We start from the raw sequence: 16,384 nt of genomic DNA on the forward strand, positions 1-16,384 counted from the left end.
TAGGCCATTCGGCCCTTCGAGCCTGCACCGCCACTCAATATGATCATGGCTGATCATCCAACTCAGTATCCCGTACCTGCCTTCTCTCCATACCCCCTGATCCCCTTAGCCACAAGGGCCACATCTAACTCCCTCTTAAATATAGCCAATGAACTGGCCTCAACTACCCTCTGTGGCAGACAGTTCCAGAGATTCACCACTCTCTGTGTGAAAAAAGTTCTTCTCATTCTTTACCTGTGTGTTATTGTGTTTACGGGGCATGTTTAGCTGCAGCAGGTAAGGATGTCACTGTTCTGGTGTCGGGACATATATGACCATGAAACACCCTTGACATTTGAACACAATTGTAATGTAACACAAAGCACATGATTGATGTGGTTCACAGGAGCTGAGAATGTGCCACAGTTTATCACTTGTGTGTGTGTGATACGTTCCTGGGTTTGATGGATAGGTTGTGCACTGCTGCTTGTCCTCCAGGAGGCGATGGTGAGCTGCAGCCCACAACCCATCACATGTAGACACGAGCAAGTTCCCTGCTACAACCCTGACGCACTTTGCTGCATCTTGCTGGTGAGATAAAGACACATTTTTCACACAGAGAGTGATGAATCTGTGGAATTCTCTGCCACAGAAGGTAGTTGAGGCCACAGTTCATTGGCTATATTTAAGAGGGAGTTAGATGTGGCCCTTGTGGCTAAAGGGATCAGAGGGTATGGAGAGAAGGCAGGTACAGGATACTGAGTTGGATGGTCAGCCATGATCATATTGAATGGCGGTGCAGGCTCGAAGGGCCACCTTGCCATATTTGGCCCGTATCCCTCTAAACCTGTGCTATCCGTGTACCTGCCCAAATGTCCTTTAAATGTTGTTGTAGTCTCAGCGTCAACTACCTCCTCTGGCAGCTCGTTCCATACACCCACCACCCTCTCCACTCCAGAACAAGGAGTCACAGTTTAAGGATAAGTGGTAAGTCTTTTAGGACCGAGATGAAGAAAACATTTTTCACACAGAGAGTGGTGAATCAATGGAATTCTCTGCCACAGAAGGTAGTTGAGGCCACAGTTCATTGGCTACATTTAAGAGGGAGTTAGATGTGGCCCTTGTGGCTAAAGGGAGCAGGGGGTATGGAGAGAAGGCAGGTACGGGATACTGAGTTGGATGATCAGCCATGATCATATTGAATGGCGAATGGTGCAGGCTCGAAGGGCCGAATGGCCTCTACTCCTGCACCTATTGTCTATGTTTCTATAAAAGACAAATTCTTCATTCCTCGCCCTTGGGAAAACGATTCTACACATCTACCTGAAGTGTCGAGTTCCGAAACGTCGCCTATTCCTTCGCTCCATAGATGCTGCCTCACCCGCTGAGTTTCTCCAGCATTTTTGTCTACATGTTATTAAGTTAGCATTCACTATAGTCACTCTGTCTTGTAAGTGATGGGTGCTGGGGAGATGTCCCTGGGTCGGATTCATTGGCCAAAATGTTTAATTGACCTACTGATTAATTGGCTATAATGTTTATTCTAATTGCGTTTAAATGATGTGTCAATCGTTCTGCTCCATGGTCAACTGCTGATGGATTGCATCATGTTGAGAGATTGTTTGAGAATGCCTGCTCATTTGTTCTCCACTGGCTGCTGCTCTGTGCGTTTTGTCCAGTTACAAGACTTCTGCAGAATAAATAAAGCATTATATAATGCAATCTACAATTACATATCAATACAAAATATGTATCAGCTCCAGATTCTGGGGCAGTTTCTTCCCGGCTGTTATCAGGCAACTGAATCATCCAACCAAGATCAAGATCAAGATTCAATTTATTTGTCATTTGGACCCCTTGAGGCATCTGTGGAGAACATGGATAGGTGACGTTTCACAGAGTGCTGGAGTAACTCAGCGGGCCAGGCAGCATCTGTGGAGAGCATGGATAGGTGACGTTTCAGCATCTGTGGAGAGAGCATGGATAGGTGACGTTTCACAGAGTGCTGGAGTAACTCAGCGGGTCAGGCAGCATCTGTGGAGAACATGGATAGGTGACGTTTCACAGAGTGCTGGAGTAACTCAGCGGGTCAGGCAGCATCTGTGGAGAACATGGATAGGTGACGTTTCACAGAGTGCTGGGGTAACTCAGCGGGTGCAGCAGCATCTATGGAGCTAAGGAAATAGGCAACGTTTCGGGCCGAAACCCTTAAGGGTTTCGGCCCGAAACGTTGCCTATTTCCAGAAGGATTTCAGCCCGAAACGTTGCCTATTTCCTTAGCTCCATAGATGCTGCTGCACCCGCTGAGTCCAAACGAAATGACGTTTCTGCAGCCATACATTACAAACAAATAGACCCAAGACACAACATAATTTACATAAACATCCCCCCCCCCCCCCCCCCCCCCGATGTCAGAGTCAAAGTCAAAGCCCCCAGCTGGCGATGGCGATTGTCCCGCGGCCATTAAAGCCACGCCGGGTGATGCAAGGTCGCACACCGGGTCTTGGTGTTAAAGCCCCGGCAGGCGCTCAAGAGCGCAACCAGAGAGCGGTCCTGAGCTACTATCTACCTCATTGGTGACCCTCGGCTATTTCTGATCGGACTTTACTGCCTTTATCTAGCACATTGTTATTCCTGTTATTCCCTTTATCATGTATCTGTACACTGTGGACGGCTCGATTGTAATCATGTATTGTCTTTCCGCTGAATGGTTTGCACGCAGCAAAATGCTTTTCACTGTACCTCGGTACACGTGACAATAAACTACTACTAAATTAAAATAATATGAGTTACAAGGTCTGACCCGCAATGTCACCTATCCATGTTCTCCACAGATGCTGCCTGACCCGCTGAGTTACTCCAGTGCTCTGTGAAACGTCACCTATCCATGTTCTCCACAGATGCTGCCTGACCCACTCAGTTATGGTGCAGCAGCATCTATGGAGCTAAGGAAATAGGGAACGTTTCTGGCCGAAATCCTTCTGGAAATAGGCAACGTTTCGGGCCGAAACCCTTACGGGTTTTGGCCTGAAACGTTGCCTATTTCCTTCGCTCCATAGATGCTGCTGCACCCGCTGAGTTTCTCCAGCATTTTTGTGTACATTATGATGATCTGATAGTTGAATTGAATTGAATCCTTTATATGTCATTCAGACCTTTCGGTCTGAACGAAATGTGGTTGCCTGCAGCCATACATGTAATAATAACAACACACAATAAACACAAATTAACATCCACCACAGTGAGTTCACCAGGCACCTCCTCACTGTGATGGAGGCAAAAGTCTTAGAGTTACTGTCTCTTCCCTCCTCTTCTCCCTCTGCGCTGAGGCGATACCCCACCGGGCGATGGTAAGTCAGTCCCGCGGTTCAAGCTCCGCGGCCCGGGGGTGGTCGAAGCTGCCGCCCTCCAGTCCAGCGGACGCAGCTGTTGCCACGGGAGCTCCGGAAAACAGGCACCAACCTGTGACCCGCGAGCTCCCGACGATGTCGTCCACTGGCCCGCGGCCGAGCCCCGGATTCAGGTCGCCGCCGCCAGAACGCCGCCTCAGCCACCGGAGAACCGTCTCCGCCCCGCACCGGGCAGCCCACACGGCAGCGTCTCAGCCCCGCACCGGGCTGCCCCCACAGGAGTGCCTCAGCCCCGCACTGGGCCGCCCATGGGAGCACCTTCCAGCCGGGAGCCGGGCCGCCCACACGGGAGCATCTCAGCCCCGCACCGGGCCGCCCACGGGTGCGCCTTCCAGCCGGTCCGGGCCGCCCTCACCGGAGCGCCGAGTCGTGCCGCTGCCCGAACGTCGCCGCAGCTCGAAGACGGCCAGCCTCGCGTTGGTAAGTCCTGGCTGGCTCTACCTCCGGATCCTCGAGGTCGGTTGCAGGTTGGAGGCCGCCAGCTCCGCCATTAGGCCTCAGCTCAGGCGGGGGAAGAGAAAGGGGATACGACAAGAAAGTCGCATTCCCCCGAAGGGAGAGACAGAGCGTGTCACCGCGGGGGGGCACAACGCGCAACATTATGTGTGTATCATGGGCCTACTACTGTGCTGTACTGTTCTAGTTCTTCTCTCACTGATAGCCCCACCTCCTGCCTGCCTGGTTGACTAGAGTGTTGTTCATCGTCATGTGTAACGAGGTACAGTGAAAAGCTTTCCTCGCCTGCTTTTGGGTGTTGTAATTGTTGATGGTCCACATGAGGACCTCCCATGGTCCACCAACACCGCTGCGCTGGTCAAGAAGGCACAGCAACGACTGTTCTTCCTGAGGACATTAAAAAAGACCGGTCTGCCCCAACAGCTGCTGACAACCTTCTACCGCTGCACCACAGAGAGCATACTAACGTATGGCATCTCTGTGTGGTATCTCAGCTGCACGGAGGCGGAGAGGAGAGCTCTTCAGCGCGTCGTCCACAGAGCGCAGAGGATCATTGGGACACAGCTACCAGCCTTGGAGGGCATCTACCACACACGGTGCCTCAGGAAGGCCGTCAGCATCCATAAAGACTCCTCACACCCTTGTAATGGACTGTTCGAACTACTTCCCTCCGGCAGACGTTACAAGGCCTTCTACGCCCGAACCTCCAGACTCAGAAACAGCTTCATTCCCAGAGCTATAGCGGCTCTGAACCGGCCCTGCTGAGTGCCCCCCATCCCCCCTGGACATAGAAACATAGAAACATAGAAATTAGGTGCAGGAGTAGGCCATTCGGCCCTTCGAGCCTGCACCGCCATTTAATATGATCATGGCTGATCATCCAACTCAGTATCCCGTACCTGCCTTTTCTCCATACCCTCTGATCCCCTTGGCCACAAGGGCCACATCTAACTCCCTCTTAAATATAGCCAATGAACTGGCCTCAACTACCCTCTGTAGCAGAGAGTTCCAGAGATTCACCACTCTCTGTGTGAAAAAAGTTCTCCTCATCTCGGTTTTAAAGGATTTCCCCCTTATCCTTAAGCTGTGACCCCTTGTCCTGGACTTCCCCAACATCGGAAACAATCTTCCTGCATCTAGCCTGTCCACCCCCTTAAGAATTTTGTAAGTTTCTATAAGATCCCCTCTCAATCTCCTAAACTCTAGAGAGTATAAACCAAGTCTATCCAGTCTTTCTTCATAAGACAGTCCTGACATCCCAGGAATCAGTCTGGTGAACCTTCTCTGCACTCCCTCTATGGCAATAATGTCCTTCCTCAGATTTGGAGACCAAAACTGCACGCAATACTCCAGGTGTGGTCTCACCAAGACCCTATACAACTGCAGTAGAACCTCCCTGCTCCTATACGCAAATCCTCTTGCTATGAAGGCCAACATGCCATTCGCTTTCTTTACTGCCTGCTGCACCTGCATGCCTACCTTCAATGACTGGTGTACCATGACACCCAGGTCTCGCTGCATCTCCCCGTTTCCCAAATCGGCCACCGTTTAGATAATAATCTGCTTTCCCGTTTTTGCCACCAAAATGGATAACCTCACATTTATCCACATTAAACTGCATCTGCCAAACATTTGCCCACTCACCCAGCTTATCCAAGTCACCTTGCAGTCTCCTAGCATCCTCCTCACACCTAACACTGCCCCCCAGTGTCATCCGCAAACTTGGAGATATTGCCTTCAATTCCCTCATCCAGATCATTAATATATATTGTAAATAGCTGGGGTCCCAGTACTGAGCCTTGCGGTACCCCACTAGTCACTGCCTGCCATTGTGAAACTGTCTCCCTCGGATGGTCACGACACACAGCTTATTTATTTATTTTACTTCTCGTTTTCATCGGTTGGAAGCTGCAACTAAATCCCGTTGCACTGACGTGCAATGACAGTAAAATATATTATTATTATTATGATTATTATGATGATGTCTCCACGAGTGGGAGAGTCTAGGACTAGAGGGCACAGCCTCAGAATTAAAGGACGTTCTTTTAGGAAGGAGATGAGGAGGAATTTCTTTAGTCAGAGGGTGGTGAATCTGTGGAATTCATTGCCACACAGACGGCTGTGGAGGCCACAAGTCAGTGGATATATTTAAGGCAGAAATAGATAGATTCTTGATTAGTACACGCATCGCTTAGTTTAGGGATACAGCGTGGAAACAGGCCCTTCAGGCCCACCGGGTCCGTGCCGACCAGCGATCCCCGCACACTAACACTATCCTACACACACTAGGGACAATTTTCACATTTACCATCTTTTAGGACCAAGATGAGGAAAACATTTTTCACACAGAGAGTGGTGAATCTGTGGAACTCTCTGCCGCAGAATGTAGTTGAGGCCACAATTCATTGGGAATATTTAAGAGGGAGTTAGATGTGGCCCTTGTGGCTAAAGGGATCAGAGGGTATGGAGAGAAGGCAGGTACGGGATACTGAGTTGGATGATCAGCAATGATCATATTGAATGGCGGTGCAGGCTCGAAGGGCCGAATGGCCTCTACTCCTGCACCTAATTTCTATGTTTCTATGTTAATAGCCTGATGATTGTTGGGAAGAAGCTGTTCTTGAACCTGGAGGACAGGGTTTTCAGGCTCCTGTACCTTCTTCCCCAAGAAGAAGAAAGGTAGAGGAGGAACCCGAGGGCTGAGGGAGAGCTGAGAAGGGGAGGAGGCAGCAGGGACTACCTGAAATTGGAGAATTCAATGTTCATACCGCTGGGGTGTAAACTGCCCAAGCGAAATATGAGGTGCTGCTCCTCCAATTCACGGTGGGACTCACTCTGGCCATGGAGGAGGCCCAGGACAGAAAGGTCGGATTGGGAATGGGAGGGGGAGTTGAAGTGCTGAGCCACCAGGAGATCAGGTTGGTTAATGCGGACTGAGCGGAGGTGTTGGGCGAAACGATCGCCAAGCCTGCGCTTGGTCTCACCGATGTAGAGCAGCCCACATCCTAACCCAGAAACAAAGACAGAATCGTTTAGAGGTACCGTCCGTCATGTATCCATGGAAACAAATCTAAAATGAAAGACAGATGTTTGACAAATTTCTATTTGACTCGGTGGGCCGAAGGGCCTGTTTCCGTGCTGTAACTCTAAACTAAGGATTTGAGTCTAGGAGCAGGGAGGTTCTACTGCAGTTGTACAGGGTCTTGGTGAGACCACACCTGGAGTATTGCGTACAGTTTTGGTCTCCAAATCTGAGGAAGGACATTATTGCCATAGAGGGAGTGCAGAGACGGTTCACCAGACTGATTCCTGGGATGTCAGAACTGTCTTATGAAGAAAGACTGGATAGACTTGGTTTATACTCTCTAGAATTTAGGAGATTGAGGGGGGATCTTATAGAAACTTACAAAATTCTTAAGGGGTTGGACAGGCTAGATGCAGGAAGATTGCTCCCGATGTTGGGGAAGTCCAGGACAAGGGGTCACACCTTAAGGATAAGGGGGAAATCCTTTAAAACCGAGATGAGAAGAACTTTTTTCACAGAGAGAGTGGTGAATCTCTGGAACTCTCTGCCGCAGAGGGTAGTCGAGGCCAGTTCATTGGCTATATTTAAGAGGGAGTTAGATGTGGCCCTTGTGGCTAAAGGGATCAGAGGGTATGGAGAGAAGTCAGGTACGGGATACTGAGTTGGATGATCAGCCATGATCATATTGAATGGCGGTGCAGGCTCGAAGGGCCGAATGGCCTACTCCTGCACCTATTTTCTATGTCTATGTTTCTATGTTTCTAACTACAATAGTGTGTGAACGGCTGATCACTGGTCAGCATGGGCTCGGTGGGCCGAAGGGCCTGTTTCCATGCTGTAACTAAACCAAACGAAATCTTCTTCCAACCAAGCATAGGGTCAGCGCTATGTGCCTCAGTTGTCCATCTCCGACTGAGCAACAGTCCACAGACAAACCTCAATTCCAGAAGGAATGTGGGGACAACAATAAGCTGGTGGTAAATTTAATTTTAAACTGCCTGGGGAATAAACTTTATCCTTGCAAAAAAAAAAAAAAAAAAAAGCCTCCTTCTGTTTCCAATCAAATTCCTTCCAGGGAGCCAGTCCAATAGAAATTTGTCAAACATCTGTCTTTCATTTTAGATTTGTTTCCATGGAAACATGCCGGACGGTACCTCCGAATGATTAGTTGCATTTTTGGGTGAAAGTAGCAACATTCTATTGGGGAATTATAAACGGGAAAATCCAAAGCATTTTAAAGAAAAAGCCGGAGAAATCGAAGCTTCTTCCATTCTATGTCACGGCAACATTTCACTGGGCCCACCACACTTCAGTCGGACAGTGTATAAGATGCTGTCAAAGATCCAACACAAGTACAAACGGCAGATTCCACACCATCGAATGGATCTACAATGAGTGGTGTGTACTGCCAGGTCCATCACAGTACTGACCTCCCCACCATTAAAAGTCCATCACAGATACTGACCCCCACACCATCAAAGGGATCTACAGGAGTCGCTGCCCCAATAAGGCAGCCAGCATCATCAGAGACCCACACCACCCTGGCCATGCTCTCATCTCACTGCTACCACGGGGAAGAAGGCACAGGAGCCTGAAAACCGTGACCTCCAGGTTCAAGACCAGCTTTTTCCCAACAACCATCAGGCTGCTGAACACTGCACAACACCAACCTCAGCGACTGTGATCCTCTGTGGACCGTGTCTGTGTCGCTAGGAACTTTGGTTCAATATTATTATGATTACTGAGTTTTAGTTGTTAATTTGTTGTATTTTTTGATTATTCTATATTTACCTGTATGTCATTGAGTTAACAGACATGTTAAGATGCGGAATGTCCATCCTTATAAAGAATGAATTCATGTAACTTCTACTTACTTCCAATAGGGAGAATGTGCAAACTCTGTACAGACAGCACCCGGAGTCAGGATAGGACCCGGGCCTCTGGTGCTGTGAGGCAGCAACTCTACCGCTGCACCACCATGCCACTCTCTCTATCTGAGTGAGCCGCCGACTTGCCTAGGCTTTGAGTGACAGTCATGCTGCACGGAAACAGGCCCTTCTACCCGTCTTGTCCATACTGACCCCATCCAAGACTCTCTGCCTGCTGTTCCACGAGAATATACTTACATTTAAAGACACAGAGTGCTGGAGTAACTCAGCGAGTCAGGCAGAGTTTAAATGTTTACATATTCCGATGGACATTTTTCCCGTCGAGGCCAGGAGCTACTTATCTGAACATTTTATGCTTTATTTCTCGACTTATTCTCGACTACTAACTAAAAGTCTAAAAATGTCAAAAGAAATTCAAAACCACCAGCTTCAACTGATGACGTCACAATGGCTCAGCTAGCAGAGACCAGTCTCGCTAAAGATTTCATCCTACATTTGACACGTTATTCGCGATTAAAGCTTTAAAAATGCCAACTTTCACAAGAATTTTCCATATTCTGATTCATATTTTCCCCCTAGACGCAGAGATCACCTTCACTGAACATTTTATGCTTTATTTCTCGACTTATTACTGATTAAAGTTTTAAAAAATCAAAATACCTTCAATTTCAAACCGACCAGCTTCAACTGATGATGTCACAAGCAGGGGGAGGGCGAATTGTTATTGCAGCACACAGGGCCAGTGCAATTGGAATTTATTTTTTTAGATCACTGCTGAGGAAGGCAAGGGGAGTGCTGGAATCTTACATTCGGGAACGGCTTAAGTTGGAGGGTCACGCCTCCCGTGGGGGCTACGGGTAGGGAATGGGTGCGTTGGGGAGCAGACCCAATGGGTCTGCACTTGGTCTAATAATGATTAAGTCTGATCTTGTACGTGTGTGTATATATGGTTGTCTTTACATCTTCGCAAAAACACTACGCGGTAACAATTACATTTTTACATATTCTGATTCACATTTTTCCCCTCGCGGCAGAGTTCACCTTCACTGAATATTTTATGCTTTATTTCTCGACTTATTACTGATTAAAGTTTTAAAAAATCAAAAGACTTTGAATTTAAAACGACCAGCTTCAACTGATGTTGTCACAATGGCTCGACTAGCAGCGATCATCTCCACTGAAGATCGATACAAAGTTCAAAGACAGAAACACTCTGAACAGGAGGGGAAGGGCCAATTGTTATTGCAGTTGGAACTGCTGCGGCTGGCAGGGGAAGTGCAATTGGAATTTTGTTTTAACCCCTCTGCTGAGGTAGGCAGGGGAGTGAATGCTGGAATCTTACGTTGGGGAACAGGTTAAGTTGGAGGACTGCGCCTCCCGTGGGGGCTAGGGGTGGGGAACGGGTGCTTTGGGGGAGCAGACCCAATCGCACTTGGTCTAGTATATATACATGTATAAACTAGACTAAGTGGGACCCATTGGGTCCCATGTTCACACGAGAGGGCTGGTCCCCCAATGCAATATTCCACCTCTCCACCAATTCCAATATTGGTGGCCAGTGGGGGGGGGGGGGGCTTTCTGGAGCGCTATTATCTGTGTTGTGGGTTGAAGGGACTGGTTTACATAGGGGTAGTATGGACATTTTGTGGGCCAAATGGATTCTCGGACTGGCCAGCTCAATCACTCAGGCCTAGTGGACTGGCAGTTCAGTCACACAGGCCTAGTGGACTGGCGGTTCACTCATGGCTATTCCTTGAAATTCCATTTCAAGCAGAGTGCAGGCCACCAAATTCAGTTTCATAGCATTTCAGGCAGAGTGCAGGTCACCAAATTGCCAAACAACTCATTTCATAGTCATTAAGGACTAACAAATCATTTATTGCAAGTACATTGCAGACTCACAGTTCAGTTAGTTCACAGCTTAGAATCACAGTTGTGCTCTCTCCCTCGCGATCTTCCAGAGTGACTGACTCGCGTCCAGGCATCCGGGGTTTTATAGTCCTGCTCCCACTACCCCCAGAAGGGGCGTTACCCTCATCGTGGCGATTGACAGGCGAGAGGACTAGTCAGCTGATCTCAAGATCTTTTAAACACTCATAGCTTTTTTATTTTTAATCGATTGGAAAAATCCTCCGGGGACTGCCTGTGGAAGAGGACTGTGAGTAAGATGGCCAAAAATCATAGCGATATAGGGTAGTGTTTTTTTTTCTAAAATCAATAAACAGCGCAGGCAGGAAGTGGTCAGGATGAGACTTGTAGTTATATAGATGTGTGTATTTAACTGTAAACAATGAACTTTTTTCCCTCGTTTATGATATAGTTTCCAGTGTACTATATTTACATATCCTGTTGTGTTGCTGCAAGTGAGAATTTCATTGTTCCAGCCTGGACCAATGAAAATAAAACTCTTTGATTTTCGCCTCCTGACTAATCCAGGCATCATTCTGGTAAACATTCTCAGCACCCACTCCAAAGCCCCCACATCCTTGGTCTAATGGGTAGTGGCCAGAACTGCACGCAATAATCCACATGCAGCCTGGTGCGGTGACGGGGCCAGACATGAGGGTGGAGGACATCTGGCACCCTCCCAGCGAGACGGAAGGGGCAGGAGATGGAATAACAGACGGCAGCTGTGACAACATTGGTGCACACAGCTCCTTGGCTCAGTCGCAGCCAGAGGTCTTTGGGTCTGAGTCTCCCATGTGGGCTATGTCTCCCAGACAGACACCAGTATGTTTATTTGTGTTTATAAGTCTTGATCTTTCCCTGCAGAAGTTAAAATATTACTTGCTGGCAACATTTGAATACAGGCAACCAGAATACACCAGGCCGTTCAGAAGGATAAGATTGCACCAACGTCTTGCAGGTAGCAAGAATATGCGTGTAGGGACCAACTACAGATGTTGGTTTAAACTGAAGACAGACAATAAAAGCCGGAGTAACTCAGCGGGACAGGCAGCGCCTCTGGAGAAAAGGAATGGGTGACGTTTCGGGTCGAGACCCTTCTTCAGACTAGTCAGAGGAAAGGGAATCAAGAGATACAGACGGTGATGTAGAGAGATAAAGAACAATGAATGAAAGATATGGAAAATAGTAACAATACAGACAATAGACAATGGGTGCAGGAGTAGAGGCCATTCAGCCCTTCGAGCCAGCACCGCCATTCACTGTGATCATGGCTGATCATCCACAATCAGTACCCCGTTCCTGCCTTCTCCCCATATCCCCTGACTCTGCTATCTTTAAGAGCCCTATCTAGCTCTGTCTTGAAAGTATCCAGAGAACCGGCCTCCGCCACCCTCTGAGGCAGAGAATTCCACAGACTCACCACTCTCTGTGAGAAAAAGTGTTTCCCCGTCTCCATTCTAAATGGCTTACCCCTTATTCTTAAACTGTGGCCCCTGGTTCTGGACTCCCCCAACATCGGGAACATGTTTCCTGCCTCTAGCGTGTCCAAACCCTTAATAATCTTAGATGTTTCAATAAGATAACCTCTCATCCTTCTAAACTCCAGAGTGTACAAGCCCAGCCGCTCCATTCTCTTAGCATATGACAGTCCTGCCATCTCAGGAATTAACTTTGTGAACCTACGCTGCACTCCCTCAATAGCAAGGATGTCCTTCCTCATATTAGGGGACCAAAACTGCACACAATACTCCAGGTGTGGTCTCACTAGGGCTCTGTACAACTGCAGAAGGACCTCGTTGCTCCTATACTTGACTCCTCTTGTTATAAAGGCCAACATGCCATTCGTTTTCTTCACTGCCTGCTGTACCTGCATGCTTACTTTCATAGACCATTGTTAGCTGTTTGTTTGGGTGAAAAGGGATAGAGAGAGAGAAGGAATGCCGGGGTTACTTGAAGTTAAAGAAATGAATATATTCATACCACTGGATTGTAAGATGCCCAAGAGAAATATGACATGCTGTTCCTCCAATTTTCGTTTAGCCTCACTCTGTTAGATTTACAATCCGTCCCTTTAGACAGACACAGAGTGCTGGAGTAACTCAGCGGGTCAGGCAGCATCTGTGGAGAACATGGATAGGTGACGTTTCACAGAGTGCTGGAGTAACTCAGTGGGTCAGGCAGCATCTGTGGAGAACATGGATAGGTGACGTTTCACAGAGTGCTGGAGTAACTCAGCGGGTCAGGCAGCATCTGTGGAGAGAAGGAATGGGTGACGTTTTGGGTCGAGACCCTTCTTCAGACGTTTGCAGCTTCCTACACACTTCTCTTTCGCCTTGTTTTCCTGGCTGCTTTTGGGCAAATGGTTCATTTTCCCATACTTACAGCTTTAGAGATAGAATTTGCTATTGAAATGAAGGTTCTCAAGTGAGTATTGAACCAACTGGAGTAACTCAGCCTGACCCGCTGAGTTACTCCAGCACTCTGTGAAACATCACCTATCCATGTTCTCCACAGATGCTGCCTGACCCGCTGAGTTACTCCAGCACGCTGTGCCCATCTTTGACTGTGTATACTGTCTCAGTGTCCCACTGCTGTACACTTGTGCTGTAACTGAGATGCTTGTCTAACATGTATCTATAGTGTGGAAATGCTGGTTTAAACCGAAGATGGGCACACAATGCTGGCGGTAACAGCAGCTCAGGCAGCATTGTCTCCGTGTAGCGGGAGTTGTAGGAACTGGGCAAGAAAACTAATTTCACTGTATCTCGCTGCATTTGACAATAAAGTGAAACATTGAATAGAAAGTGGGCCGAAAGGCCTGTCGAGGCAGGCAGACAGACAGACCCGGGTAAAGCAGATAGCCCCGGGTAAATCAGTCCCGGGTTAGGCAGGGCAGACTGGGATTAGACGGGGCAGTCCCGGGATAGCCGGGTTAGGGCAGGATAAGCGGAGGTCTGTGTGTGTCTGTGTGTGTGTCCCCGCCTCTCCCCGCCCCACTTGCACTCGTGTTCCCAGCTCCAGCTCCAGCAGCAGCGGCGGGGCGGGGGGGGGGGGGGGGGGGGGAATGCTGGCGTGTGTTCACTAGCCGGGGCCACAGCGCGTTGTGTCCACACACAGGGGGCAGCGGTGGCAGCGATGCGGCCGGGACACCAGCGGCTGGCGGACCCGCTCTGTCAACGCTCCCCGCCGGGCTATTGCCCGCTCCTCTCCCTCTCCATCTCCCTCTCCCTCTCCCTCATCCTCCTCTCCCTCTCCGCTGCTCACCACCCCGAACACCCGCATCACCCCGACCACCACGACCACCCGCACCGCCGCGACCAGGCTCACAGTCAGGTAAAGATGCCCCACTGCCGGGCAGTCTATGGACTTTTATAAGTGAGTGTGTGTGTGTATAAGTGTGTGTGTGTATAAGTGTGTATGGGTGTGTGTATAAGTGTGTGTGTGTATGTGTATAAGTGTGTATGGGTGTGTATGGGTGGATGTGTGTGTATAAGTATGTGTGTGAGTGTGTGTATAAGTGTGTGTGTGAGTGTTATGGAGACTGTGTGTATAAAGTGGGTCATATTTACTCAAAATACTTTGAAGAGTTTGTTTGAAGGGTTTTATGTGTGTGCGTGTGAGTGTGTATCTGTGCGTAAAGTGGATCATATTTACTTAAAGACTAAAATGTTTTGTCGCTTTATATTTATATATAAGTATGTGTATAAAGGCCACGTCTATTCAAAATACTTTTAAGATTTTGTTTAAAGTGTTTATATATGTGTGTGTGTGTGTGTGTGTAAAGTATCAATTCAACATTAAGAGTTTGAAGTGTTATGTGTGTTGTATGCAAAACGGGTTCTTTCTATTCAAACTATATATATATATATATATTCAAAAGGTGTTTAAGAATATGTTTGGAGTGATATGTAAATAATGTGTGTGTGCATGGGTGTGTGGGGGGATTTTGTGTGGGTGGGTGGGTGTGTGCGTAGGCGGGAGGGTGTGAGTATGTATGTGTGGGGGTGTGTGTGTGTGGGGGGGGGGGTGGGGGAGGGTATGTGGGGGGGGGTGTGTGTGTGGGGGGGGGTGTGTGTGGGGTGTGTGTGTGTGTGTGGGGGGGGGGGGTCAGGCAGCATCTCTGGAGAGAAGAAATGGGAGACGGGTCTGACCCAAAACATCGTGTGTCCACGTTCCCCCCGGGCCACTGCTTGTGCTCCAGCGCTGTGAGTCGGGCCGGGGTCTCCGTGTGTGGGTCGTGGACCTGATCTATTGCTGGGGGTCACAGGCCGGCAGCTCCAATGCACCAGTCGTGGCCGCTGTGACATTGGAGAGCGGCCACACACCACACCGCTGGCCACCGTGCCACTCTCTGTCCCAGTGAATACATCCGTCAGCCCACAACTTGTCTAGGCTTTAAGTCACAGTCATGCTGCACGGAAACAGGCCCTTCTACCCGTCTTGTCCATACTGACCCCATCCAAGGCTCTCTGCCCAGTGTTCCAGGATAATCTATTTACATTTAAAGGCGCAGAGTGCTGGAGTAACTCAGCGGGTGCAGCAGCATCTATGGAGCTAAGGAAATAGGCAACGTTTCGGGCCGAAACCCGGAAGGGTTTCGGCCCAAAAACGTTGCCTATTTCCAGAAACGTTGCCGATTTCCTTCGCTCCATAGGTGCTGCTGCACCATAACTCAGCGGGTCAGGCAGCATCTGTGGAGAACATGGATAGGTGACGTTTCACAGAGTGCTGGAGTAACTCAGCGGGTCAGGCAGCATCTGTGGAGAACATGGATAGGTGACGTTTCACAGAGTGCTGGAGTAACTCAGCGGGTCAGGCAGCATCTGTGGAGAACATGGATAGGTGACGTTTCACAGAGTGCTGGAGTAACTCAGCGGGTCAGGCAGCATCTGTGGAGAACATGGATAGGTGACGTTTCACAGAGTGCTGGAGTAACTCAGTGGGTCAGGCAGCATCTGTGGAGAACATGGATAGGTGATGTTTCACAGAGTGCTGGAGTAACTCAGCGGGTGCAGCAGCATCTATGGAGCTAAGGAAATTGGTGACGTTTCAGGTCGAGACCCTTCTTCAGACAGAGTCGGGGGAGAGGGAAACAAGAGATGTGGAGAGATATGGAACAAATGAATGAAAGATATGTGGGGGAGCAGGAGAAATCACAGAGGGTGGGGGGGGGGCAGTGAGAGAGTGTTGTAGAACTCTGGTTGGAGAGAGGAGGAGAATAAAATTGGCGACATGTTGTCAGGAGATAGTGTTTCATGCTGACTGATGGACTTTAATGGATTCAACCTTGAATGACCGGGCTAGCTCATCACACTGTGTGCAACTTCACAGACGTTCACCACAGATAAAGTGGTCACAGAGTGATACAGTGTGGAAACAGGCCCAACTTGCCCACACCAGCCAACATGTCCTAGCTACACCAGTCCCATTTGCCCGTGCTTGGTCCATATCACTACGAACCTGTCCGGTCCATGTACCTGTCTAACAGTTTCTTAAATGTTGGGATAGTCCCAGCCTCAACTACCTCCTGTGGCAGCTCATTGCATACACCCACTACCCTCTGCATGAAACATTTACCCCTCAGGTTCCAATTAAATCTTCTCCCCTTCAGTGCCCTCCATAATGTTTGGGACAAAGACCCACCATTTATTTATTTGCCTCTGTACTCCACAATTTGAGATTTATGATTGTAAATCACATGTGGTTAAAGTGCACAG

The 16,384-nt window shown here is 48.8% G+C and overlaps 1 protein-coding gene across 1 annotated transcript in view; it reads left to right on the plus strand.

Annotated features, from left to right (window-relative positions):
* The first annotated feature begins 13,740 nt into the window (after nt 1-13,740).
* Nucleotides 13,741-16,384, plus strand: part of LOC129701854 (vascular endothelial growth factor C-like) — a 46,401-nt gene continuing 43,757 nt past the window's right edge. Inside the window, exon 1 of the mRNA XM_055643338.1 lies at nt 13,741-14,000. Within this exon, the coding sequence (XP_055499313.1) occupies nt 13,803-14,000 (198 nt within the window). The 5' untranslated portion in view covers nt 13,741-13,802. The remainder of the gene's footprint in view (nt 14,001-16,384) is intronic.

Source organism: Leucoraja erinacea, chromosome 11 (assembly GCF_028641065.1).
Source record: "Leucoraja erinacea ecotype New England chromosome 11, Leri_hhj_1, whole genome shotgun sequence".
Lineage (NCBI taxonomy): Eukaryota > Metazoa > Chordata > Chondrichthyes > Rajiformes > Rajidae > Leucoraja > Leucoraja erinaceus.